General features: G+C 38.1%; 1 protein-coding gene and 1 long non-coding RNA gene across 3 annotated transcripts in view; one reads left to right on the plus strand and one right to left on the minus strand.

Moving 5' to 3' along the window:
* ube2f (ubiquitin-conjugating enzyme E2F (putative)) overlaps nucleotides 1-27,658 on the minus strand; it is a 53,836-nt gene that overhangs the window by 9,547 nt on the left and 16,631 nt on the right. For both annotated transcript variants that reach the window (XR_005608676.1, XM_031746676.2), the window contains exons 5-9: nucleotides 22,187-22,254; nucleotides 16,226-16,296; nucleotides 15,875-15,932; nucleotides 7,559-7,591; nucleotides 6,453-6,515 (exon numbers count right to left, since the gene is read on the minus strand). Coding sequence is in view for 1 of the 2 variants with exons in the window: in XM_031746676.2 (XP_031602536.1) it covers nucleotides 6,453-6,515; nucleotides 7,559-7,591; nucleotides 15,875-15,932; nucleotides 16,226-16,296; nucleotides 22,187-22,254 (293 nt within the window). In the remaining variant the exon portion in view is untranslated. The remainder of the gene's footprint in view (nucleotides 1-6,452; nucleotides 6,516-7,558; nucleotides 7,592-15,874; nucleotides 15,933-16,225; nucleotides 16,297-22,186; nucleotides 22,255-27,658) is intronic.
* LOC120433630 overlaps nucleotides 25,749-27,658 on the plus strand; it is a 7,630-nt gene continuing 5,720 nt past the window's right edge. The window contains exon 1 of the long non-coding RNA XR_005608678.1: nucleotides 25,749-25,784. This is a non-coding gene — a long non-coding RNA (uncharacterized LOC120433630). The remainder of the gene's footprint in view (nucleotides 25,785-27,658) is intronic.

The following is a 27,658-nucleotide window of genomic DNA, read 5'->3' on the forward strand; positions in this document are numbered from 1 at the left end:
CTGAAACTTAATTAGCACTGCAGCGGGTGAATAGCTCTGCATTAATTGAGTGCATGGAGTGCTATACTGATGCCACAGCCTTTTGTTTGAAAAACCTATACTGGAGGTGTTGCTATGCAAAAGCAACTCTGCTACAGTCTGAAAGGAGGAGGTGGAGGCTCTGGCCGCTCACGATGGATGACATCGTGGCTCATGCAGCACTGAACTCGTCACCACTCTGGATTCCCTCGGCTTTTTCACCTTAAGAAAGGCCACACTGCTCGTTATACAACTGCTGCTTTGACTTTAAAATTTAGAGCCAAGCTGTGCTTCACTTTACTTTCCAGTGACTGTTTTCTGATTATTTGCACAAACATTCTTTGCTTCCACTTCAGCCGCAGCTCAGTGTCTACAGGCAGGCCCTACGCTTTGTCTGGCCACTGTGGACGCACCGTCTTTTTAGATGACAACAGATCGAGTTAAAGACCTTAATAGACCACTTTACATCACATGCTTGTTAAGTCAGCACCTGGTCTGACTAAACACAGACAGCAGCAGAGAGCAGTCTGATGCTGTTGTCGTTCACTGCCTGGCTGCCACTGCAGAGCTCTGACACTAAACTGACAGAACAGGTACACAACATAATAAGGTGACTGGAGCTGCTGAAGGCTCTGACAGTGTGCTTGTTAACCCGTGTCAGAGCCTACAGTGTGAATCCAAAGGACAGTCTCCCCTGTAAGACTTTGGGACTGGACATTAAACCCCCCCCAGTAAACCTCGTCTGTTGTGTACGTCGATGGCACAAAATGAGTGGACTGTTCACTGTTATAGAAATTGTTGGGGTATTATTTTGGGATCCTGTTCTACACCACACACTCCCACATGCACTCATATCCCCAACTTCCTGTACTGTGGACTGAAAGACAGTGAGAAATCGTGTCTATACATGGAACTCACTCGCAAGCTAAATCCATCAGTCATTCAGTTCTTTATATGTTGAGACAGCTATTTTATCTTTTTACTGTTTCTGTGGTACGCTTTGACAAATTTAGGGAATACCTTATTACACATTAGATACAGGGGCAATAACATCTGCTCAAGCCTGCTGGGATGGTACCGATAATTCAGTACATTTAGTGGGTTACAAAGTAGAAAAATGTTAGTATTTTATAAACAAGAAGTGAACACTGCTTCTTTTAAGAGAGACTCAAGAATAAACAACCTTGATACGTGGTCTCCTTTTGTGCTTTAACGAGACCCTGTGGGTCATTCATGGACAGAAAGCTGATGAGGAGAAGAGAAGCCCGATCGAGATGCAGCAAAAGGTGAGAGAGTGTGTGTCTGTACTTGACACGTCTGACTATTGACTGAAGAAGCAAAGCCACTCGAGAGACCCAAGAGTGAGCATCTGGGAGAGTTAGAGAGAGTTAGTCTCTTTAATTGGTCAGTAACAATAAATGAAGATGCAGAACATTTAGCATTGTATGCATGAACTCTGAACCCTCCAAGGGCTGACTGGTATAAGGTCACTGCGCCACTCTGTGCGCTTTAGGACTGGGACAGAGAGTCTACCATGTATCCCAAATACACAAGCTCCAATTTGTATTTCATATCCACTGAAGTATACGTGCTGCAATCCTGTGAGCCTTCTGCTCACGGTTCAGGTTGTTGATATTTTAACAACATTTGCTATTTTATGATAGATGCATGTTCGCACTCCCAGGGAGCGTGTTAATGGTAAGAGCCAATGTACACTGTTCACACTGTGTGATATTTCCATCATTGCTGTTGAAAAAAATACACTGAATAAGTAAGATGCAATTATTAAACAATGTGATGTTTTTATATTTCTTCTATTGAATTAAAGCGTTTCAGTAAAAAGAAATGAGATAAAATCCAACTTCTCTTTCTTGTAGGTGCAAACTTAAACAAATTGTCTTATTGCTCTGCTCACAAGGATTTCTCCAACAAGTACTAAGCCATGTTTTGCCTGTGAATCAAATACTTTATCAAAAGTTTAATTTATAACTTTTATGTAACATGTTGATTTTGATTCCTGGATCTTTGACTGATATTTTATAATTAAAATTGTAATTCCTAAAAACTTGTTAAAACCCTTGATTTAAAACTGAAGATTTGCATTTCAATCACAAGGTTTATTTGTTTATTTATAAGGAACCCCATTAGCTTCCACAACAGTGGTTGCTAGTCTTCCTGGGGCCCAAACCATCAAATACAATCGACTAAAATATCACACAATGAAGTGGATGCAAAATATCCACACAATTTGGCTCTTACATCCACAGTAAGGTTTTACAATTCTGAAAATATAAGCATATAAATATAAAAAACACTCAAACAAAATAGACAATTTCCATTACAAGTGACATTACGCTCTTACAAGGTGATGGCTTTATTTAGAATGCAGCGCGGTGGTATACAGAGCTAAAAAAACAAGAAGTGTCATTGTCCAGACACTTGTGGACCTGTATGCTTTTCAGTTTGCTAACAGATTTAGTACTGTACAAAATATTCTTCAACTAACTAATATAGTTGGTGCATCATCTAATGCAACCCAACCCCATAGGCCTTCCTCAAGTTTTCCACCATTCAACATTTACTTTTTTCTTCACATGCAAACCTACTTTGTGTCAGCATGTATTATGTAACTAGGGCACAGCAAATGTTTACATATCAAGAAAAACAGGTAACTGACAACAAAATCATCCTGTTCTTGGTTTGAAACACAGATCTCAGGAAGATGACAGCCAGTCTAATCTTTCACACACTTCTTTACACTGGAAGGAGCTAATTAGTATTTATAGATAAAGTCTTTACTGAAGACTTCAAATGTCAGAGACTGTGTGCATTGCAGAGCTCGTTATTAATCCACTTCCTTCATAAAGCACCGAGAGATTCATACAGAGAAATACAATTTTTTTGTTCTGGGCAGCGATCCCTGAACATCTGTCATAGGATGATCTCCATGTTAACATGTCTTTCTTCAGTGTCAGCTACTCTACCACGCTTTGATCACCTACTACAAATAAATAGTTATATAAAAGAAAATTTTTAAAATATATATAAATATAATTTTTAAAGAAGTGGACATGTTAACACAATCTCACTGTCCTATATAGAGTTATCTCTGAACTGTTTGTTGTACCGGTGTCTACACAGACAAAAACCCACTCACAACTAATAATAGCACAACACCATTATAACCAACAACGCACACACACACAGATTTACACACACTCGTACTGCATTGCTCATGAGGATGCTTCCTTTTAGCCACTTTAACCAGCTAATGTATTCAGAGAGCAGCCACAGGAGGAGCCCCACTTCAAATGCCTCAACACAAAGTAGCACACGCATCCACATTCACAAGCATGTTTGTGTACTGACACTCGCACTCCCACATCTCTATCCACTCGCTGCTGAAGTTGATTACAGCGGGCTTTGACTCAGTGGGAGTGGGTCACGGTTGGATGACTTTTCAGATGTTGTGACTCTGAAAAGCCACAACAGGCGGTAAAGCACCACTAAAACTTACTGAAACACATTTGAAAATGAGAGATTTTTATCATTAATGTATCAAATTAGTAACTTTGTTAACTCAGAACTATAACTGAAAACATTAAATGGATACACTACAAAAACAAATTCTGCCTTTTGGTCAGTCTTATCGATTCAAACTGCCTTTAGTTTCACTACTGATCTGATTATATATCTGTAGTTCAACGTCCAACAGTCTGTTTCAGTGTAAATGTGTGTAATCAGTCAAAGTTTAGTCAAATCACTGTTTTTTCCAAAGCCACATTATACAGCCGTTCAAATAGTCTGACATAGCTACAAATCATGGAAACAGAAAAGGGGCTAAATAACAGACTGGGGCAGTAGAACTCTATTTTCAATTTAATTTCAAATAAATTTTGTTTATTTGTTTATTCATAAAGCACTGGATAACAAGTCACCTCAAAGTGCTTCATTTTGTAAGGTCAAGTTTCTAAAGAACACAGAAAACCCCAACAGACGGACACCCCTATCAGCAAGCACTTGGCGACAGTGGGAAGGAAAAACTCCCTTTTAACAGGAAAATCCTCCAGCAGAACCAGGCTCAGGGAGGAACGGTTGGGGGTGAGCTCACAGGGTTTTCTGTCAGTGTAATTACCATACTTCATTCATTGCTGTGCGTGAACACCAATGAATGAAGTAGCCGCAGCCACACGTATGTGCTTCTGCTATTCTGTCTGTGCCCCACAGGATGCGGTTGTTGAGACAGCAGTACATCAACTACATTAACTACAAGAAACCTTCATGTAGAGATTCTGCACTGCATTCACTGCCACCAATTAAACTGCCACCTAAATGTTTAAGTGTCACGTGTGGTCAACTGGTTGGGGAAAAATAAAAAGTGCATTTCCAGTAGTAGATTTACTGACCCATCACAAGCTGGCTAGACTGTGTGGAAATGTGTTCCCACGGCCTAATGACCAAGTGCATTAAATTATACTGCAAAATATATGATTAATATATGAGAATATTGCAGAGTGCAAGAAAATATCATTCTTATTAAACTTTACCTTTGTAACCAGGAATGAATTTTTAATAACTTATGATTAAACTTTTAAAAGGTCATTGCCCAGGTCACAAAAATACATTCTGAAAAGAATGACATATAGTATGTAAACATGTATCCCTACAGGAGCTGCTAAGCCATGCAAGCCTATCCCATGACGCTCCTGGTGCACAGATTTTGTGCTGCTGTTAATGCCAGAGGAGGTCTGGAACTCTGCAGCCATTAAGACAGCAGAACATGTAATATTTTTAGGCGGGTATATTGAACGAATTCATCAGCTACATCGTGTTAACTTCCTGTTTGCATGACAAATATCTAAGAGACAAAGGAAGAAGGCTACAGTGAACCAGTAAATGTACATGGTTTACAGGCGTTTGTTTCCACCTATTTAGTCGGTTAATAAAGATCCAGTGGATGCTTGACAAAACACAGTAGTTGATAAATGAACAATTTGCATGTAAATATACATGCAACATCCTAACAGCTGCAACTTCTGCCACAAACACTTTTTAAACCCTCAGCCTTTCTAAAACCCCAGGCACAGTCAAACCTGCATATCTAATGGGGGCTCACATGGCAACCATTATCACACACTGTTGGATACACTCCAGTGAACACGGGAAATTGTACGTACAGAGGGCAGAAGGTCAGTGATGTACTTCAAAATGCTTTCAGCTTGTCCCTACTGAGGCTCATAATTATTACAGTCAGCAGGCTCCCTGCAGATGTTGGCCAGAAATCTATAAATTAAACTTATGTGATCAAAATACTCAAATGATCAGTTTTAACAGTTTTGACACTAAATTGCAGTAACCGATGGTCAAGTTAAACATAGATGGAAGGGAAGTAAGGCGACGCAGAGGGAATAATAATTTAAAGATTAATGAGCCAGGGTAAACATATATTTTTTCAGGGATCTTGTGTGTGTATATTAATTTTTTTCTCTATTGGGATTCCACTGTTCTCATGATAGCTCAAAGCCTATTATTACCCAATATGCAAAAAGCCCAGTAAATCCCTGGCACTTACCAATATAAGCTTGACTAAATATACTAAAGTTATAGTCAGAATACATAATTACCATACAAATCATCAGGGTAGTGAAGCATATATAAACCCAGACATCTAGTTTGATGGATGTCTCATTTGACTTACAAATGGCAGAGCGTGCTTCAGAGGCAGTGTATTCAGTGGTCTTGCTCAAAAACACCATATGCACCTGTTCTGTACAGACAGTTCTGGAGTCATAACATCACTGTCTGCTCAAAAAGGTTGCAGTGTGCTCTTTGTCTTCAGCCCACCGTACCAGATTAAAGCACACCAAGTTATCACATAATCCACCTACAAAAGCAAGCGGTGTGCACAGAGCACCTCTGAAACCTACAGCAGCTGAAATTTTGTTTCTAAATATAGCTTATATGCAGCAGTAACAACCTCACTGCAATGATTGCCGTGTATGTTTCCCAACTCCTCCAATACATGTAGATCAATACAGGGTACTGGGATTATCAACCTCTACATATAACAATGCAACTGTTATTTTTATAACACACCTCTACGAATTATATGTTATGTGTAGTAGCTGATCTCAAACGAATGGAGACATTGTTCACATTATGTGTGCATTATGTGCACACTTACATACATTTTTGTTAAACTAAACTGGAATGTGTTGTCATGCTTATCAGTAAATAAGCTTTTTGCCATCTCATATACACAGTGATATAATGAAGATTTTAAAAAGGCAATGTGATAAATTAAAGTCTGTGTTTACATATGTGAGCGATAGCCACAGGCTAGTATTATGAGGACTACGAGGACATCTTGGATGCTGCAGATAATTAACAAGTGTGCCGAATTTATACCAGATGACCTGAACGACATGTCTCACCTTGTCTCTCAGATGATGTTCTGCTGCATCAATGTTCAGCGGGTCATCAAAGTTCAAAAGGTCCTGTGGAAGAGGCAAAGGAGCGGGTCATGATCGTTCAATGGATCAAACCACACACATCTTCAAAACTGGCATTTGTTTTGGTATCAGCTACACGTGTTAATTCTGTAGACTTTGGTGTGGGAAATACAGCCCGCATTCACATTACTTCCTTTCTGTACTGACACCCTGAAACAAGCAACTGTGATAAACAAAAACAGAAAGAAAATTGAGCTAAAAAAGAAGAGAAAAGGACACCTGAGAAGTTGTTTCTTTATAAAGTGGTAGGACTTAGTGCATGACCACGGATGTTTAAAGACGTTAGATGCTGTTTAGATGCTCGAAATGTGATGAAGTTATTCAACTTCACATAAAGTGACTGAACTAAATATTCCAAGTGCTTTAAGCTCCTTAATTCCTGCTTACTATGGCAGTAAATAACCTTTTAAAATGTATTTTTATTTAATAAAAAACCCCCCCAAAAACCCCCAAAAAAGACAGACATACTTTTAAAATTCGCGTTTAGATTCACAAAATTAAACATTTAACATAATTCTCAGAGGACATTCAGATAACTGTATATTTTTCCTCAACCTAACCCTCAATTCGATTACTTATCAATTTCCTTCATTTCCTAAAGAATTTATAATCAATTAGTCCTTATCTTTCCTTATAAGACCTGGAACCAGGAGACATCCAGAGCCAGCTGGCCCAGGATCTCGATAAGTAATATGTAATCCAATTTTCTTGCTTTTATTCCCCATTACCTCAAAGCGTTCATCATGAGGAGAAAGATAATTTCTCTACGCTGCAGAAGCAGCTAAAAAACAAGGACCTTGTTCAATTTGAGCTGAATTTAGAGTAATGTCATTAGCATAACCTACATACAGCGAGAAGCTTCAATAGCGTGAATGTATTTGTGAAGGTTTACTCTCCAGTTAAGTGATTTAATTCAGTTTGGCCTTTAGGAAGCTCTTTTGTTGGATTCCCCCGATTTAGATGACGAAATTTTCCAATGAAACCGTGGGTGTGTTCATGCGTTAGGTCATAAACTAGCAAGAACTTACAGTAAACAAGGAGTTCAATCCCCAGACCACATCCTACAAGACAAAAACAAATTAAAGAACATTAACAAACACACTACACTTACTACGTTATATGCATACTATGTACATATTTACACTATGTTTTTAAAAACATTCTGATTTCTGCCTTCTGATAACGAAGAAAAACATTTTCCTTGACCAGAATGTCAAAAATAGAAAACAATTTCAATAACGTTTGTTAATTTTTATACATAACCTGTTACATAAACACATTTTTACATGTCTAGTAATTTCCTCAAAAGCAAAAAGACGCTTGTCAGTGCAGTCTCATGTTAATATTATGCACAGTAAAAAGGTTGAAGGGTAATCTTCACCCACAATAGCTGCATTTCTTTCTTTCTTGTCCATTAAGACAACAGGACAAAAGTACAGTAAAGAAAAAAAGACAGTTAGAAATTATAACAAGTACATCAGAAGAAATTCACTTGCTAGATACAACTTCCAATACTGATCATTTTAAATGATTGCATTGATTTAATTGAATGCTTTCAGAGGTTTCAGTTATCTTCATTCATGTCATAGGCACATATTTTGTTAATTTACATAATTACATGAAGTTCTGAGTAATGATTATTTTGAAAGACAAACAACTAGTTTGTCTTTCACAGTTCTGAAGGTGTGCACTGCATGCTTTGTGAGAAAAGCAAATACAAAGTCTTCTCATTATACAATGTGCATGATATTAAAACCAAAAGTTTTCTCTTTCAAATCATGGCGAGCTAAAACTAAATCACTTCCAGCTTTTATTAAAGCCAGTCTAACGTAAGAGATAATTTTTACTTTGCTGTATTTTTTCTTAAAGCTGTAAGGCACTGCAGCCAGTGATATCCCCTTCTAAGCAGAAGAAAGTGTATGAGCGAAAAGAAAAAGAAAGGAAAAAGAAATGTGAACACGAGCTCAGAGTGAACTAGAAGTTATAGGTAAAAACCACTTTAGAGAAAACATCCGCAAAACAAGGAAGGAAAAAATGTGAGGAAACTGATTACCTGAAGAAAAACAAAAACAGTATGTTATTACCACCCCAATCAATCCAAAAGCAAACAGCAATCCACTGACTTACGTTAGATACTTTACTGCAAGGACACCCCTGCAGCCCAGTGCTCAGAGCCATGCGTGTGAGCACATTCACAGGTTCTTACACATTCTAAGCTCGTTTACTAGAAACGAGATTAGGCTTCCAACATTAAAAAACAGTCAGTAAAAGAGAAAGGACGACTTTGAAAAGTGTCACGACGCCTTTCCAATCAACATTTCCAGAATTTTCTAAAAGCTATGGTGCACTTTAAAAACAAACATCGTATTTAAACTGTGAAACAAACATTGCTATTTTTCTAATCCTTTAACAAAAAGAAACTCTGGCAGCTTTTCTGATTAGTCAGCAAATAGTTTTGTTTGAAGTAAATTCATAAAACTACAAAGATGATTCTCAGTATTGGAACTACTGATAAAAGACCTGACTATAAAGCACCTATTAGAAACACTTACATAGAAAAGGTTGGAAAATAAATACATGTAGGCACAATATTTCTGCTGAAATAAACCTTAAAGCAATGAAATGGTGAATATGGCATGACTATATACAAATACACACAGCAAAGATATTTCATGTAGCAGTGTGTGGGCTGAAGTACAGAAGAGCGGTGACCAACAATACTGACTCGACACAACCCTTTTTTTGTGTTTTCTTTTCACTTTTGTGAACCTGATGACACTTTGCTGACGCACAACAACCCAAAGTCAACCACTCTCACACATATGATCACACTCACACCTACCTTTAGGTAAACAAACACAGGCCACGTTTTAACTCGAGCTGGGGTCACACAGAGAGACAGGCCAGGAATAGAAAGGGACAGCCGCAGAAAACCTTAAACAATATGACTGTGAGCATCACTGGAAGCCTTTTACGTCATCCATAGATCGTTCCACCAGATAATCAGTGAAAGGCTGTTTAAATGTTGCCATTTTTAATTATAATAGCTGGTCTAGCAACAACTTAGCTTTGGATATGCAAAGTACAATCGTAATTTGGACAGATTTAAAGCCAGTTTAAGGCCAAAGCAGTGTTGGGGGTTATTCATTACACAGTAACGCATTTCACTATAATCATTTGGTATGTACCCTCTCGCCTCCTTAGCGGCTGGGCCAATCTGAACGAAACTTTGGACAGACATCATCACACATCAGCAATATTAATATCTATATGCTTTTAAATTTGTTTAAAATCCCAATTCTCTTGATTTTTCTCTATTCTCATATTATGTTTTTGTCAGTAACAAGCACTACTACTTAGTCTAATATGTCTGACAGAGCAGCCCTCTAACAGAATGGCTGCAAAAGAAAAGAATCGAGGTCTTGCAACGGTGCAGTCAAAGATCAGACCTCAAGTCGAGAGAAACCCTGTGGCAGGACTCAATCATCTCAACTTATTACTCTTAAAGCGGTTTTACAAGCAGTTGAATCGTGGGATGTACTCATTTTTTGCACACACACTTCTGCTGCATTTTTGTTAAGCTTTGTTAAGTTTTTCCACAGGACTGATTATCTGAGACTAGCCTCTAATTGTTCTGAACGGAGCCACAGGGCTGTAATCTAGCCATACGTATTATGGACTCATTCTAATAACATCTCCTGTCATTCAAAGTAAATTAACAGTCCCAGCAGCAACTATCAAAACCACCTTAGATGCGAATTAAAGTATAATAAATGCAAGTCTGCCACAAACTTTAGTGAATCCCATTTGTTATGATTCATTCAAATACTCTTCTCAAAAAAAAAAATTACACTGTGTAAGGAATACATATGCAAAAATGTATTTGTCCATGACTTGTTTTTTAACATTACGATAAAGAGAAACACAATTATGTCCTCATATTGGATGCAAAGCTGCTTTCTGTGCAGCGCCTTCTTATAATCAAAGTCATGGGGAAAAAAACGACAGAGGAACCGTGGCTGAAGTACTTTATCAAAGAGGTTTCAGAGTAAAATGTTCTCCATTTCTTAGGATTTCAACATTTTAAGTTTCATTTTACAGAAATTACAGAAATAAAAATGTTTTTTTAAAATCAGCACAGATTAGGATTTGTTTTATTATTATTATTTTTTTTTTATACATTTCCACTGTGTTCTGGAAACTAGTGCCAACCAGCAACAGCAGCATGAGATTAAAGTCGACTGTAACTAGAGATGGCACGATACCACTTTTTTATGTCCGATACCATGAATTTGGATATCTTCTGATATCGATATGAATCCGATATAGTGTGTTTTTTAATCAATAAAACTGTTTTTTAAATATCTTGCTGCATTTTGTATAAGTTCATACTCAAGTTTAAATAAACAACAACACTAAAACTATTCTGTTATACCTGTATGTAAAAAATACACTGCGCCCAAAATATTTCATAGTTCAGCAACACTGATCAATCTAATAAACTTAAACCTACTACATCCTCCCTATTCTGGTATTTTAAAGAGTACTTAGCAGAAATATTAAGCAACCTAACTCATAAGGTTGCAAACTCCCAGCAAAAAATAAATAAATTAATAAATTAAAAAAAAAAAAAATAGGGAACCACCCCCCACCCTCCACCTCATGATGCTTAATCGACGGAATCAACTTTAATTTGATGCAGTGTGAAAAAAAATGCACAGAAATAAATTATTTTTCAAGAATAATTAAATAGATTCAACATCTTTCTTCAACAGAATTGCAGACTGCACAGATGGTACCTTCCCAAAGGAAAAAGTACTATAGCTTACTAGGGTATATAGACTTAAGAGTTACTATATATAGTAATGGACTTCTATACATTTTACATCAGATTAAAACTTTGGGTGTAAGATTCAGATAATTATTTATTAAAAGCTAGACATTTTAAATGAGAATAAGAAAGAAAAGTATGTCTTTGTTCCCCCTTTTCCCTGTTCATGCCCTATCAGCCCCCCTGGCTAAACTTTGCTAGATCCGCCCCTGCACAGTTACGTCAGCTACGTAGAAAAGGATCCTGGTGTAGAAAGTAATATTAAATAAATTCTAACAACAGCTTATCAAGCTTAAACGTGCTGCTGTTGTTCAGCCGCTGGTTTCCTCTTTCTGGTGCAAAGTGGGCCAAAAACAAAGAAGAGAGACGGACTCGCAACAGAAAAGCCGATCAGCTGATCGTTAATAAGTTTCACGATTGAAGTACCAGCAGGAGAGGGAGAGAGAGGGAGAGGCAGTCGCTCCATATATCGGTTGTTAAGCTTAACGTGGGAACGCTTTACAAACATTCAGAGATGAACTTACACACTTGCTTTACTTCTCTCTGGGATAACTTCCTCGGAGATTAAATGCCAGATTGGTAGCGAGGCTACAAATACACACAGCCGCTCTATCACGTGAAGCACACTGCTCCGACGTGCTACGGTTATGAGCTGAGTTACGCCGTGTCGCAAGTTTTGTGAGGTGTTTTTTGATATTTAATGGATCGGATTACATTTTTTATTTCTCTCCGATATCCGATCCAGTAATTTACGTCAGTATCGGACCGATACCGATACCTAATATCGGATCGGTCCATCTCTAACTGTAACGTAATTGATTTGAGCTTTGGAGGAGGATGTGTGGGGTTTATTTTCCTTACAGTCAGTGTGTTCCATAGAAGTAATCAGAAGAAGGTAAATGAACATAAGACTATGTGTGCATGTCGGTTACATCACCTGTGATTGTACACCAAACCACAACAAGAAAAACTGCTTATAACCACAGCCTATACAGACTGAGCAACTCGTGAGATCTATAACCTTAACGAATTGTGACAACATCTAAAATGTAATCAAAAACAGACTTAGTGATATGGAAATTATTTAAATTCTATATCTATTCAAAAATAATACAAAAACTACATGCTGTATCAAATGTGGGGGAAAAAATTTAATTTAATGCCTGCAACATTCTTTAACACCGACCACAGGTCATAAGTAACACGGCTGCTTATAAAGTGGTAAAGAGTGAAAAGTGTTCACTACTTTCTGGAATAATGAATGAGATATTCAAATTGTTAAGCAAAATTAAAACTGCAAGTAATTCACTGACTGTGGTACCTAATACAATTAAAGTTTTAGAAATTCAAGAGAAATGCCTATTTATAAGGGACAAAACCAATGTTGAATTACCATGATCTCCAGGCCTTCAGGCAGAACTGCATTTACAATAAAGGAAAAAAAAAAAGAGATCTGGTTGGTGAAATCATTCTGTGCGCTGAGACTATTTTCAGTGAAAGACATTCACAGATTCAAGGTAATAACTCTACAAAGAAAAACAAAGACATAGATGTATATTGGACCCATTGGACTCATTTAAGATTGTGGGAGTTAAAGATGTCCTGCTGTCCGCAAATCATCATTGGACATTTTTGGATCACAGCAGCTGTGGCCACTAGGCTTCGGGGGCTGTACATGCTGTGCCTTACTGCCATAAAAGTTATTTAAGCAGCTAAAAAACACAGATATTTTTTCCAAAGTGTACATTGTTTCGTAGATGTTAAAAGTAGATTTGACACATTCTTTTATTCTTGTACAATCATTTTGTACAAGGACGAATAGTAGATAATTCATTTTTTTTGTATAGTCATTTTACTCCAAGTTATAAGCTTTCTATAATTTCCCTTTATGAATCCTTAGTAGAAACCTGATCGCAGACACATAAAGTCATTGGACCCCATTATACATTTTTCTCCTAACCGAGATGTTCATCTCTTCAACTGTGACTGAGACCATGCTAAATAATGTAACATCATTTATTCAATGCTCTGGGGATACTAAACCTGCAATGATGATTCTCCAATAAAAGAAAACATAACCGGCCTGAGAGTTTCAACAATGCGAGACATATTGTTCATACTATTCGTCGTTGTACAAAATGATTGTACAAGAATAAAGGAATGTGTCTTCTTTGGAGGAAGGTAAAGAAAAGCAATGTCTGCAAGAAAAAAAAAATTAGAGCAAAGGAAGGCGGCTAGTCTGGATTGACACACACACACACACCATAAAACCTAAAAAAGGAATAAAGGGTAAGACAAATCCTGACAGTAACTTCCGACAAGCGCCTTTGCAGGAAACTCGAGGGTATTCAAAGAGGATTTAGTGAATGACCCTCTAAACTCAGAAATCCTGCCCTGGAGGAAGAAAGCCCACCCAGTACTTCAAATGCATACATGCATATATTTGCATATTTCTAAAATTACAAGAGCATACCAGTGCAGTTTGTGACAGCAATTTTTATACAGTCTTGAATCTCTGCAGAGAAATCTTATTTAACGTAGAAAGTACAACTACATTATGTTTCACTCCATAGTTTCTATCAAACATTATTTCAGTCAAATCTTGAATTGGGCTAGAGGAGGACGTCCTTGCTCGAGTCTTCAGTAACTCTTTCTTAAGAGCTAAGAAAAAAAAAAATCTAAATTGAGTGAAGGGTGAAGCATGAAAAGTCAAGGCTTTCTTTTACATGCAGCTGAAAAGTTTTTTTATTGTGGAGTTTACCTTCCACGGCAATGCAACACTTTATTGTGTCCTGAGAGAATGCCACAGCTCTGAACTGTATTTTTTCTGCCTCTTTGTTAGTTTAAGGAAGTGAAAGACACTGTGTGTCAAGGAGTGTCATGCTCATGTCTTTTGTGTTTGAAATCATATACAACCTCAACTCCCAAAAAAGTTGGGACGATGTGTAAAAAGTAAATAAAAACAGAAAACAATCACTTGCGAATCTCATGAACCCATATTTTACTCCCAATAGAGCACAGAAAACATGCTGAATGTTTATGAAAAGATGGGCAGAGGTTCACCAGTCTGCAAAACTAAAATTTTAAAATGAAACCTAAAACTTACAGGCAACCAGTGAAGGGAGGCTAAAACTGGAGTAATATGAGATCTTCTCTTGGTGCCTGTTAAGAGACGTGCTGCGGCATTCTGCACAGTCTGAAGACGATTTAAGGCTGATTTGTTAAAACAAGTAAAAAGACGGTTACAGTAGTCTAAACGGGAGGAAATAAAAGCATGAATAATCATCTCAAGTTCAGGCTTTGACACCATTAGTCTGAGTTTTGAAATATTCTGTAAATGATAAAAACAGTTTCGGACCAGCTGCTTAGAATGCAGCTCAAACGACATCGAGCTGTCAAATATGACACCGAGGTTTCTAAGGCTCGATTTTACATAAGGGTCTAAGAAGCTGATATGCTGCCTAATTTCTGAGACCATGTGGTCTCTATCCAAAGACGAGATTTCAAACATAGCACAGTACTTTTTTTCAGAGGTGCCACTAAAATAGAATTACATTGATTATTAAAGGATGAGACAAGGGAGTCCAAATCATTCTAAGTCATTTCAGCGTCAAACATGGCAGAGAACCTTTTGGCAGCGTTCTGGTTTAAAATTCACCTTTCAATCATTATTTTGGGAGCTGGAGGCTCCAAATAAAACAACAAGTTAAAACATATGCAGCTATGGTAACTCACATGGACATCTTCCACATGAATGTCATTTATATTGACATGAACATGAAAGTTATTTGTAGTTGTGGTTGCTTGTTTTCCTTTTGTTTTGCTTTGTTTATTTGTCTCTTTTAATTCTTTGTTGTTGTATTTTTTCAACATGTTCAAAATAAAGATTCAATCAATCAATCAATCATATTTAAACCCAAGGAGAAAACAAGATCCAATGTGTGACCCTTTATATGTGTGGGACCAGAAACATGCTGCCTAAAGTTAAAAGACTCTGTGATAGTCATGAAGTCAGCAGCCATGTTACAGGATGCATCATCAATATGAATGTTAAAATCTCCCAACATTACAACCTTCTGTAATTTAATAATGGATGACAGAAGGTCGTTTTGCTCTGTTCATAGCAGGAACAAAGCAAAACAAACATGCTTGGCAGACTATGACCACCACATGTTGGTCTCTGATGGAGAAAATTGACCTGTTATCCAGGCAGTTTGTTGGGTATTGTGTATATTGCAATGGTATCGAAAGCTAAGGAGAGATTCATAAATATTATGATGTAGCAATAAGAAGGGTCCAAGCTTTTTTCATCATGGAGTCCTATTCTAGTAAGGCAGGCACTGCTGACATCAGCAAACTGCACCTTTCATCACACCTTTGAGGCACATCTTTGTAACAGGACTTGAATTGAACCCCTAGCCCACAGATAAAACACTGATGATGATTCCAAACTTCAATTACACCGCAAAAACAAAGAAAAAGAAATTCTACTGAAGAAAAAGTTAACCTTTACCTTTAATGTTCTAGTGGGGGCCCAGCCTGTGCCATCAATAGAGTGCTCCCGCAATAAGCTGTAGAAAAAAGAAATACACAGCTATAGTAATCTGCAATACTGTAAATGCTTGCACTTTATGTAAGACGCTTTGTGTGAGCTTTTTAATGCACATTTTTTTACTGTAGACTACAAATTTGTTTTGCATTTGCATGCATTGTCGAGGATGTTCTCAAAGATTGAGAGCTCAGAGAAATTATTTATCAGTTTCGATTTTCCATCAATTTCTAGGCTAAATAGAAAATGACAACATGAGATAAAAAGTCACGCACTAGGAAGAAGTAATAATGGGGAAGGGTACACGCAATTTACCTCAAACAGATTTCTCCATTCTCTGTAATATTGGGATGCCATATTCTGGTCAGACATCTCACTTTAGGAGGCTGGAAACCAAAAAAACCAACAATGTAGGAAGAGACACATTTATTATTTTAACATTATGTGATGTTTTAAAAGCAGTCCATTTCTGCTTCTTATTAGTCTTCCAAGTTACCTGAGCATCACTTCATACATGCTCTAAACCAACGTAATTAATCAGACTAAATTTCATTAAATGACAGACAAGACTCGAACACAGAGAAATGTCCAAGAAAGAAAACCCTCAGCCAGAAAATAAAAACAGAGAAATCATGTTAAATGAGTATTGTCTCTTTTAACATGCTACACAGTGCCGTCCCGCAACTATTTTTCTATTGTTGCACTACCTGCTCTATACACGCAGTGTCCAGCAACGGTGGAGACGGAATTTCAAGCAGTACAACATTTTGCGGCAACCACAAAATGTGAGACATTTATTGTTTTTATTTTTATTTATTGTTTTTATGTTCAGTTTCAACTGTTACGAAGTTGATGTGCAGTTAATAAGTGCAATAAATATTTATATTGGAAAAGAAAATCGTGAGAGAATCGTGATCTCAATTCTAAGCAAAAAAAATCGTGATTCTCATTTTATGCAAAATCGTGCAGCCCTACCTCATGCATAACGTTAACTGGGCAAAAAACACACTAAATATAGAGGACCTTCATATGAGAACAAGCCACCACCAACTGCATTTTAATCTTTAAAAAAAACAAAACAATAAAAACCTATGTTAATTTCTAATAGTATATGACGTGTATATTTGTTGTATTTGTAAATTATTGTATGTCACTTATCTGTGCCTCCTGCTAACCTGTTAATGTTATAGCGGAGGTGGTTTTATAACACCTTATGGTCTTCCTAACCTCTCCTGCAGTTGTTCTTATTTTTAAACTGGTCGTTGTTGTTGTTCTTGTTGTTGATTCTATTTGTGTCAAAAACAAAAACAAACTTTTGCTAATCAGATTTATTTTTTTAAATGTGTTTAAGCTTCCCCATTCTGGAATTGATGGCTACTTTCTTTTTCTTAACGGCCTAGAATGCCATTTGTCTGGAACCATTTTATTATATATTAAAAAAGAAATAATACACAGCAGCCCCCAGCAAGTCACAACACCCTATTTTCAAGTACAGCCAAAAAAAGAAACATTTCTTATTGCACTTTTTATGACTAACACCTTATTACAAAGAGATTGCACTCATAAACACTTGAAAATGAAGAAACACTGTTGCATGACACACACTGTTCACTTTACCCAGCGTCTGATAATTTGGGGTGACTTGAGCGATAATTATAATTATGTCTGCAAGAAGCTGTGTGTTGTAATGAAAACATCAAACTGACAATAACCAAGTACACTGATGAAATAAAGACTGTTTTTCTGTATCCTTGCACATATTTGTAGAATCATCAAACTTTATGCCAGCAGCTACGTGATATGGTTTCATGATGAAAATTAAATTATATGGATTTACTTTCTCAAATTCCTTATTTCTGTATCATGAAGTTGAGTCTTACATTGATTTCAATCCCATCTTGACATTTTGAGTACCTAGCTGTGACAACCAACTATTAAATTTGGAGACGTCTAATTAGCACACAAGTGTCAGGCAGAATTCTTAAGATCATCAAAACACCAAAGAAAGGATGTATTTTTGGAAGAATGGTTTTCTGTTAGCTCCAACCATTCAGACTGTAGGCAAGACTTTAGGCATAAATAAGTATTGATACTTTACATCTAACAGGAAGTGGATTAAAGTAAAGTGAGGGGGTATTTCTGGAACACGTCTAACAGTTATTGAAAATGCTTCTTTTTGCTTGTGTTGTAATACTCTAACTGGTCAGTAAGACTAGAAAAGCACAGTGCAACTGACTGTCCTTTAATGACTGACATTTAATTATGATTGTGTTTCAGTTAAAGTTTATCAATAGATCCACCAATGTAACATTTAGGCCATTTGAAATTAGCAGGTTATTTGTTACATTTAAAAACCTATAATCAAGAACTTCTTGTTCAACAGCAAGGTGAACATTTGTATCAGCTCAGATTAGAAAGAATTTGTTTTAAAAAGACCTGAGTGTCAGTCTGATAATGAATAAACCCATTTATTATTCCCCTAACAGCTGACATTTTGAGTTGTAAGGTCGATCTGATTAACTGTTCATGGAAATTATTTTTCTTGGTGATTATTCATGGAGGAACTGTCCATGAGCAAGATTTTACAGCTACACAGCTCCAAACAAAGCCTGAGTTCATGTCAGAGATGCATGTCAAAATTAAAAGCAGGTTTTTTTTCCTAGATTAACAGGTGTTTAGCCCTCAGCTGTAAAAGGCTGACAGAGTATTATAATCAGCCTGCCGAGCGGGTAGTGTGGACATGGAAGTTTGTCAACGTGATAAATCAAGAATGAGGCAACGTAGAAGTTTTCAAGTTGATACCACTGATGTATAAAGTTTTTATTTGAGAAATTTAATTTGCTCCATAAACTGCATCTGCCTGGCATATATGAGTATGTTTATGTGTTTATTAATTCTGGCTCCAACCTCCGACTTTATTCTGCTCTACCATGAGGAGAAAGCCAACCTGCACAGACTGCAGACTCACAACTAATCTTGTTTAAATACAACAATGATTAATTTAGTGCATCATATCATTTGTAAAGATAGTTCAGTTTAACTGCTGGAGTCAAACCAGTAATAAATGTAGGCATTTTTTAAAAAACACTTTTGCATCTTTACAATCGCCTGGTTTTCCTCGTATCTCTCTGGCCGTTCACAGTTTGTTCAATTACTCACTCACAGATCACCATCTACTCCAGTTAACTCTGGTGTACCCCAAGGCTCTATCCTGGGTCCTTTACCTTTTATTATCCATCTCCTACCCTTAGGTAATATTTTCAAGAAATGTAACACTCAATTTTACTGCCATGCAGACGACACCCAGCTCTACTTATCTTCCACACCCACAGCTACTCTCCTACCCACATCCATTTCTGATTGTTTAAGCAAAATCAAGGTTTGGTTTACTCACAACTTTCTTAAGCTTAATGGCAAAACCCCCCAGAATTTATTCTAACAGGCACCAAATCAAAACTTATTTTCATCTTCATACTATTAACCGCCTTCGTCCTTCACTCACTCCAAACAGTACCGCCATACTTGCCAATGCTCTTGTCACGTCTCATTTAGATTACGGTAATTCTCCTCTCTATGGTCTACCTCATACATCTCTTCTTAAACTGCAGTTAGTTCAAAATACAGCTGCTCGTATAATTTTCAGAATTAGACTTAAACAGCTCCATTGGCTTCCAGTTCACCTCCATGTCAGTTTCAAGGCGTGTGCTGCTGAACTTGGGGAGCCGCTACAATGAGTCTTCAATCTCAGTCTGCGACTGGGGAGAGTGCCCGCCCTATGGAAGACATCCTGCATTGTCCCGGTCCCCAAAAGGAACCGGCCCAATGAGCTTAATGACTTCCGACCGGTGGCACTGACGTCACATCTTATGAAGACTCTAGAGCGGCTCTTCCACAACCTCCTCCGACCACAGGTACAACATGCCCAGGACCCACTACAGTTCGCATACAAGGCGGATGTTGGAGTGGAGGATGCCATCCTGTACCTCCTACACAGAGCCCACTCACACCTGGACAAGAGAAAAGGCACGGTCAGGATCCTGTTTCTTGACTTTTCCAGTGTCTTTAATACCATCCGGCCCTGTCTGCTCCAGGAGAAACTGAACAGGATGCAGGTGGACCCCTGCCTGGTCGCTTGGATCTCCGACTACCTCACTGACAGACCACAGTACGTCAGGCTGAATGACATCATGTCTGACACTGTGGTCAGCAGCACAGGAGCACCACAGGGAACTGTGCTGTCCCCTCTTCTCTTCACCCTGTACACCTCTGACCTCTGCTATAACTCTGAATTATGCCATATTCAGAAGTTTGCAGACGACACAGCCATCATGGGGTGTATCTGGGATAATCAGGAAGAGGAGTACAGAAGTCTGGTGAGGAACTTCGTCACATGGAGTCACACAAACCACCTGCAACTCAACACCTCAAAGACCAAGGAACTGGTTGTGGACTTCGGGAGGTCCAGAGCAGGTCCACTGCCAGTTCAGATAGAGGGAGAGGAGGTGGAGGTGGTCAACAAGTACAAGTACCTCGGGCTGTGGGTGGACAACAAACTGGACTGGTCATGCAACACAGAGCACCTGTATAAAAAAGCCCAAAGCCGGCTGTACTTCCTCAGGAGGCTGAGGTCTTTTAACATCTGCAGGAAGCTCCTGAGGATGTTTTACCAGTCAGTGGTTGCTGGAGTACTTTTCTATGCTGTGGTGTGCTGGGGGAGCAGCACAGCAAAGAAGGACTCATCCAGGCTGGAAAAACTGATCAGGAAGGCTGGCTCTGTGGTCGGCATGAAGATGGACACTCTGGTGACAGTGGCAGAGAAAAGGACACTAAAAAAAAATTGCTGGACATTATGGACAATGCTGGGCATCCTCTGCACACGGCCATAAACAACCAGAGGAGTCTGTTCAGTGACAGGTTGCTTCTCCCAAAGACAAGAACCAACAGACTTAAAAACACCTTTGTCCCACACGCCATCAGACTGTTTAACTCCTCTCTGGAGGGGAGAGGGAGGGGAGACAGGAGGACAAAGGAGGGGGAACAACCAAGCTGTAGCGCCTCTTCACTTCACTGTGCAATACTTTTTGTTAATAGTCAACGGTGCAATAGACTTCAATACTTGAAATGTGCAATTCCCTTGTATTTATACATGTGTATATATATAATATTCTGCTCACGTTCTGTAACTTCTGTCGGTGCTGTGCTATTGGAAACCGAATTTCCCAGAGGAACCCACCCGAGGGATTAATAAAGTTTTATCTTATCTTATCTTATCTTTCTTAGATCCTGCTTCTTACTTTCAAAGTGCTTCATAACCTCTCCATATTTATCTGATCTTCTCCATACACACTCACCCCCTCGTACACTGCGCTCTTCTTCAGCTTCGCTTCCATCTGTTCCACCTGCTCGTCTGACTACCACGGGACTCAGAGCCTTTAGTTATTCTGCCCCGAGACTTTGGAATGCACTTTTTCTACTTTTAAATCGTGCCTTAAAACCCATCTATTCAAAATGGGATACCCTTCATAATGATTTCGTCTTAGTCTCTTTTTACCTTGTTTAGCTTTTATACTTTCATACATTTTTTTATTTTTCATTTACCTTATGTTTTTATTTGGTTGCACTAATGTAAGGTGACCTTGAGGGTCTTTAAAGGTGCCTATAAATAAAATGCATTATTATTATTGTTATTATATTCCTTACATTAAGATCTAAAAAATCTTACAGATACGGTTTAAACTGTTGTAGATTCTGATGAAAAAATGTTGAATGATTTCTTGATGTTTAGACCCAACAGAAATTAAACTTGCAACTTGGAAAACTGTCAGAAACCTTGCATTAATTAAAATCCCATCAAAACAACATTTGCTGTTTTGAGCTGGGTTTCTGACTCATTACTAAACAAGTTACTGTTACTTTCTTTGTGGACTTTCCTTCTTACATAATAGCAGAACTGAAATGTATTTGGTTTTGCTTACCCATTAACACTATGATTGCTTTTTTATGCAGAAGGAATTGTGAAGCTATTATGAAGTGCTACATATACTTGTGCGGAGTAAATAGGGATTGTGTGAAAAAAAAAAAATAGAGCAAAGGGAGAAAAACAACACAAAGAATAAATACACTTACACAGAAGAGTATCAGAATAAATACTTGGTAGGAAAAAATGAGTGAAAGAACAAACAAAAGGAAGAGGTGAGCAGGCTAACACGGAGACACCCACGGGCACAGAAATGTGCTTTTCAAACCAGCCCACAGGAGAGAAACTTGACTACTCACCACCATGTTATAGGCTTCAGGGACATCTATTTCAAATTGAAACCTTCCACTTTGGTAGTAACCCTCATCTGGAGAAAGGATGACAGAAAGAAGATTTTCCATCATCTACAAGAATACATGATTCTTGGTAAGAGATTGCATTCATTCAGTGTTGGTGATCAGGACTTAAAAATAAAACAACAATAGAAGTATTTGAATTCAGAAAGACTTCAGTAAGAATGGCCTTGAAAACAAGAACTTTAGCAAACACATGACAAGAGCTGTGCCACATCACACTGTCCACGATAATAACGGTATCAGTTTTATGTGACATTTTGTGGCATCAGTGATATGGTGACACAGCAATGACACAAGTCCAAATATGTCTGACAGCGAGAGCCATGTACCAGCTGGTATCAGCTGTGCAATACTGCAAATTTTGCTATAGATTTGATACCAAGTACATGCACAGCAAGTGTAGCTGATACCAACACAGACAGTACTTAAACTACCGATAAAGGCAGCTTACGTATTAGAGAGCCGTGTGTCATTATGAGATGAATCAGTTTGTAAATTATGAACATATTTTAATGACCACTAAATCACTGATTTGTACTGCTCACAACAATTAGTTAACACAACAAGTCACACCTTACACCTTTATTATGCCAAAGACGGAGAAGAAAAGAAGTCGTAGGTGTTTGACACAAATATTATTTAGCATAATTCATTCATTCATTAACAAAAAAATCAATCATGATGTGCTGGTATTGATACTTAAATATTTAGACTGATCTGTCCACCTCTGGTATCAGCCTATGATGATGATGCTTTAGTAACGTAAACAAACAAACAAACAAACAAAAAAAAAAAACTTCAACAACCTTCAACCTTATGAAGGAATGTGAGAACGAGATGCTAACAGCTGGCGATGTGCAACCCAAAGATAAACAAAAGACCCTACCGAGCATCACTAGCAGCACTCCATATGCCAGGAAAAGCAAACAGACAGAATCCTGATGGAAAAAAAAAAAAAGAAGGTACAGCTACTGAAAGCCTTCAGTACCTATTTAAAAAGACTGACCCAAAATACAACAGCCCAGGTAGAAAATATTTTTCAATTTCTATTTTTTTATGTGAGAATATTGTGCAGCTCTTGCAGAGACTAAGGTTAAGATACCTAAGTTATTGTTAAGCGGTTATTTTATAATTTTACTTAAACTTCCCAGGGATAACACTACCCAGATTACCGTGCTTACACTTGACTGATGCTGTGTCAGTAGTATTGGACTTTAATGTTGCTCCACCTTGATAATGTCATTCTTCACATTAGACTCTGTCATCAGTGACAGGAGCTCATTGGAAAAGAAAGATGGAAATGCCCTTCATTCTGTCTGCACTAATAAATGTGGCTAAATGCAAGCTGCCATCACTAATAAATCACTCAGTATTTTTCTCCTAGACCATTAGAAATATAATTATCACAAGTTTCCTTGAAATAGTAAGATATCATTTTGAGGCTCTCTTGCAGACCCACACTTTAACATGACAATGTTTGCATTACACAGTCTGAATGGTTGGAGCTAACAGAAAACCATTCTTCCAAAAATACATCCTTTCTTTGGTGTTTTGATGATCTTAAGAATTCTGCCTGACACACCAGCCTAAAATTTCATTAACCTTTAACTGGCAGATCTGTTAAGCATGAAGATATAGCAAACAATCCATGCCATTATCATCAAACCACTGCCTGACCCCTGATGCCCTGGAGATGGGAGAACCATCATTGTGATAAAAAAAGATTTAAAAAAGACAGTTATCGTTGATGGAAATGTTTCATCGTAGGATAAAGGTGATCACCCAGGGCAACTCTGTATTGATTTGCTGTGACCTCTTCTCTCTGAAGAGACAAGTGGAAACTAAACAATGGCAGCAAAATACCATCTGCAGATCCCGCCACTGTAGGGGCCAAACATCCTGGACTACAGTGAAGGATGACGTATTTGACCACATCGCCTTTCCCCACATCTCCACTGAGGAGTAAACTCTTACATGTGCATTTGTCTTTGTAATGAGGCGTTTATGCATTGCAGCCTTACTAAGTATCCTTCTCTATTTCACTCTTGATGGCTGTTTTTGCTGAAGTGTACTGCACTGACCTCAACACATCACACAAATGCAGTGTACATGTGATCATAGTGCCAAACCACAATTTCTGACATTAATTAGGTACTGTCATCAAAAAAATAGGAGTTGGTTCACATTTACTGACATCCTTCCTGTAAATCTAAATACAGAGGCCTCTGCAGTCACAGCTGCTAATGGAAAAACTATCCAGCTGAGTAGTTTTTATGACTGAAGCTCATTTCAACCATGCCCTTATAATGAACCCTCGTTCAAAGTCGCTTAGGTCATCCTCATACTGGGCATGGCAGCTTTAGCTGTAGAAACACATGAATGCCTCCATGGCCCCCTGGACTGCACTCACACTGCGTTTAACATTCCAGGTCCACTTTCCCTTTAGTTTGGCTCTTTCACCCCCAATGTTTCACTCCACTGCTCTTCTTCCCCACACGTCTCTATCTCACACTTAAAGGAGCAGCTGAACCCCGTTCCCTTCTCTAACCACACAATGTGAGTTTCTTGTATTAAACAGTGACTTCACTGTACTTTGTGGCTTATTTGTGTCCATTGCTGTCCACTCATACCTTTTTTAGCCTTGTTACTATTTAATGCACTGGCTCTTTAGCAGTGTTACATGGACTAATTATTGAATGAAGTGATCTTTTCCATTGTGTTTTTTTGCAGACTATGTGACTAGCCCAATGCAGTACACTGCTAATGAGGTCACACTTCAAGAATAAGTTAAAATCTGCTCATATTTCTTGCTTGGTGCATGTTTTTGGGGGGGTCTGGGTTCTCTGTGAAAGGACCCCTGCAGTGTCAGTGTAGGTGGACGTGAGGGTTGTTTCTGCACAGCATCAGTAGCCATTGTACCCAAGATCAATCCATTTGTGACAGCGGAGTAAATGAGTGGCCCAGCTGGAGCATTTCAATCTTGGAGATAATCTCAGATCATTTGATCGCATTCTGCAGGTTAAACATTGATAATTTCAGCTTTTTTTCTTGGAATAACGAATTACTGTGAAATATAGTTAAGCTACATGCAGGGAGGTCTATGGTGGGGAAAGTTTTTGGTCCAGTTATCCACACACTCTCACATCCTCATGTAGCCTTCAAAGCTCATTAAAGGCTTGTTCAGACATAGGGTCTGTTTAAAGGGTCTTTAATTAGCTGGATGACATTTACATTTCTGCTCTCACCTTATGAGGCCAGATGCTTTGAAAAGGATAGGCACTAAATAGCTATAGTACCATCACGGATCACAGGAGAAAAAAAAATGAGGAGACATGGGTCAGATTTAAAGTCAAAAAAAAAAAAAAAAAAAAAAGAGAGAGAGAGAGAGAGAGAGAGAGAGAGAGAGAGAGAGAGAGAGAGAGAGAGAGAGAGAGAGAGAGAGAGAGAGAGAGAGAGAGAGAGAGAGAGAGAGAGAGGGGAATGGCTACTGAACCTGTCACAAAGGTGGACTTGTCACTCCTGACAACCTGCTGAAATTAAGGTAAGAGAGACAAGGGATGGATGTGTGTGTGTGTGTGTGTGTGTGTGTGTGTGTGTGTGTGTGTGTGTGTGTGTGTGTGTGTGTGTGTGTGTGTGTGTGTGTGTGTGTGTGTGTGTGTGTCTGTGTCTGTCTTTTTGTCTCTATGAGCTCTACTGTATCTACTGTACTGTATCAGCCAGTACTCAAGATTTTCTGATATTGTGGATCAGCTACAGTGTAATACAATTAGGGATGTTCCAGAAATGTAATCAGCAATAATTTTCCTTCCCAATGCAATTCTAACAAAGAGATATCTGAAATACAACATCTGAAATATACTTCCTAAAAATCAGTCTTGGCTCAGTATAGTCAACATGAGTCTGGCTTTATTTCCAGAGTGTTTTTTCCTTGTTTCTATTCAAACATTATTACAGTGTTACATTCTATTAAATGTAACAATGAGGTGCGATTTAATTAGACTGCAAACAACCTCTTCCGTATTTTAAAAGGCAAAAGACACAGAGAGAGAAACTGGCACAGAGAAATGCAGCTTCAACATCAGCAAGAAGGAATAAAGAAAGAAAAAGCTAAGGAACCAAAACCAACAAGGCAAAGTAACAAAAAGATTTGTTTTTAAAAGCCTCCCATAAAAAGAAGAGAAGTAAGAATATGACAGTCAGAGGATCTTTTTTCTAACAGCTGCAGTCAGAGGTCATAAATAATTCATGACTGTCTCCAGTACACAGGAACAATCAGTATTTGTTGTGACTAAACACTTCTCATGAACACTAAAACAAATAATCTCACAACTGAACTCCAAATTTCTGTAAACCATGATTATCACATGATTTAACATAATTATGTATATTGCTTATTTAGGGCACTGAGAAAATTGCTTTCTTCCTACGTCAAGAAACAGCTTAACATTTAAATTAGGGATACAAAGCTCAGCCCTTCATCATGGTCGGTCTGCTTTGTCCTTCACACCGAGTATCCTACTCAATACAAACATTCAACCCTTATTGGGATCAACAGCCTCTGACTCGATGATTGCAGAATAAAATTTATTGCCCTATCCGGACGAATTATTGTATTTGTGATTTTCCCCTTAGGAAGGTGGCGTGTGGAAAAGTGATCTCTGCAGTGCATGTCTGTGTTTACAGATAATTACCGTTTTACTGAAAGGCATTTTAAACACAACATGAACACAGAACATCTAAATGTTGAAAACCTGATGGTAAAAAAAATGAAATATTAATATAGTAATAAGAAGCAGGAGACTATGAAAAGCAGAGCGACACGTTGCGGTACCAAACTATAGATGGTTCTGGCGCTGCTTAAAGCTGTGCACAAGCTGCACATCACTGAACTTCTGATGACTATGCAGCTTCTGTAGCTTCCTTACGGTCATTTCTCAGCAGGAAAAAAACAACAGTTGTTTACTCTAAAGTGCCTCTCGCTGTTCTCTTAGCCGGAACTTTTGTTCTCCGTGTTTATCAGCCTAATAACTTCACAGCAGGAATGACCAAACACTGGCAAGCAACTTAATAACCAAAAATCAAAAAGCAGAAAGTATTTAACCCAAACAGAAAACACAAAAAGCACAAAAACCCAACTGTGGTGATTCTGAAGCTAAATCTGAAGACGTGGCTGCGACAAACAGTCAGTGAAGTTGGCAAAGAATTAGAAAAGCATAATAAATGCTTGAAATTTACTTTGCATCCAGATTGTACTCTTTTACTTTATTCACACTTCCAGGCTTGCTCATACACTTTGAACGCAGCAACAATGTGCATAACAATACTGTAATTATGCTTCCATGCAGCACAAAGACAAGGCGACTGGTACATCAATTTTCTTTCATCATTGTAGTTCTAATAATAATAACAGTGACA

This window comes from Oreochromis aureus, linkage group 16 (genome assembly GCF_013358895.1).
Source record: "Oreochromis aureus strain Israel breed Guangdong linkage group 16, ZZ_aureus, whole genome shotgun sequence".
NCBI classification, from domain to species: Eukaryota; Metazoa; Chordata; class Actinopteri; order Cichliformes; family Cichlidae; genus Oreochromis; species Oreochromis aureus.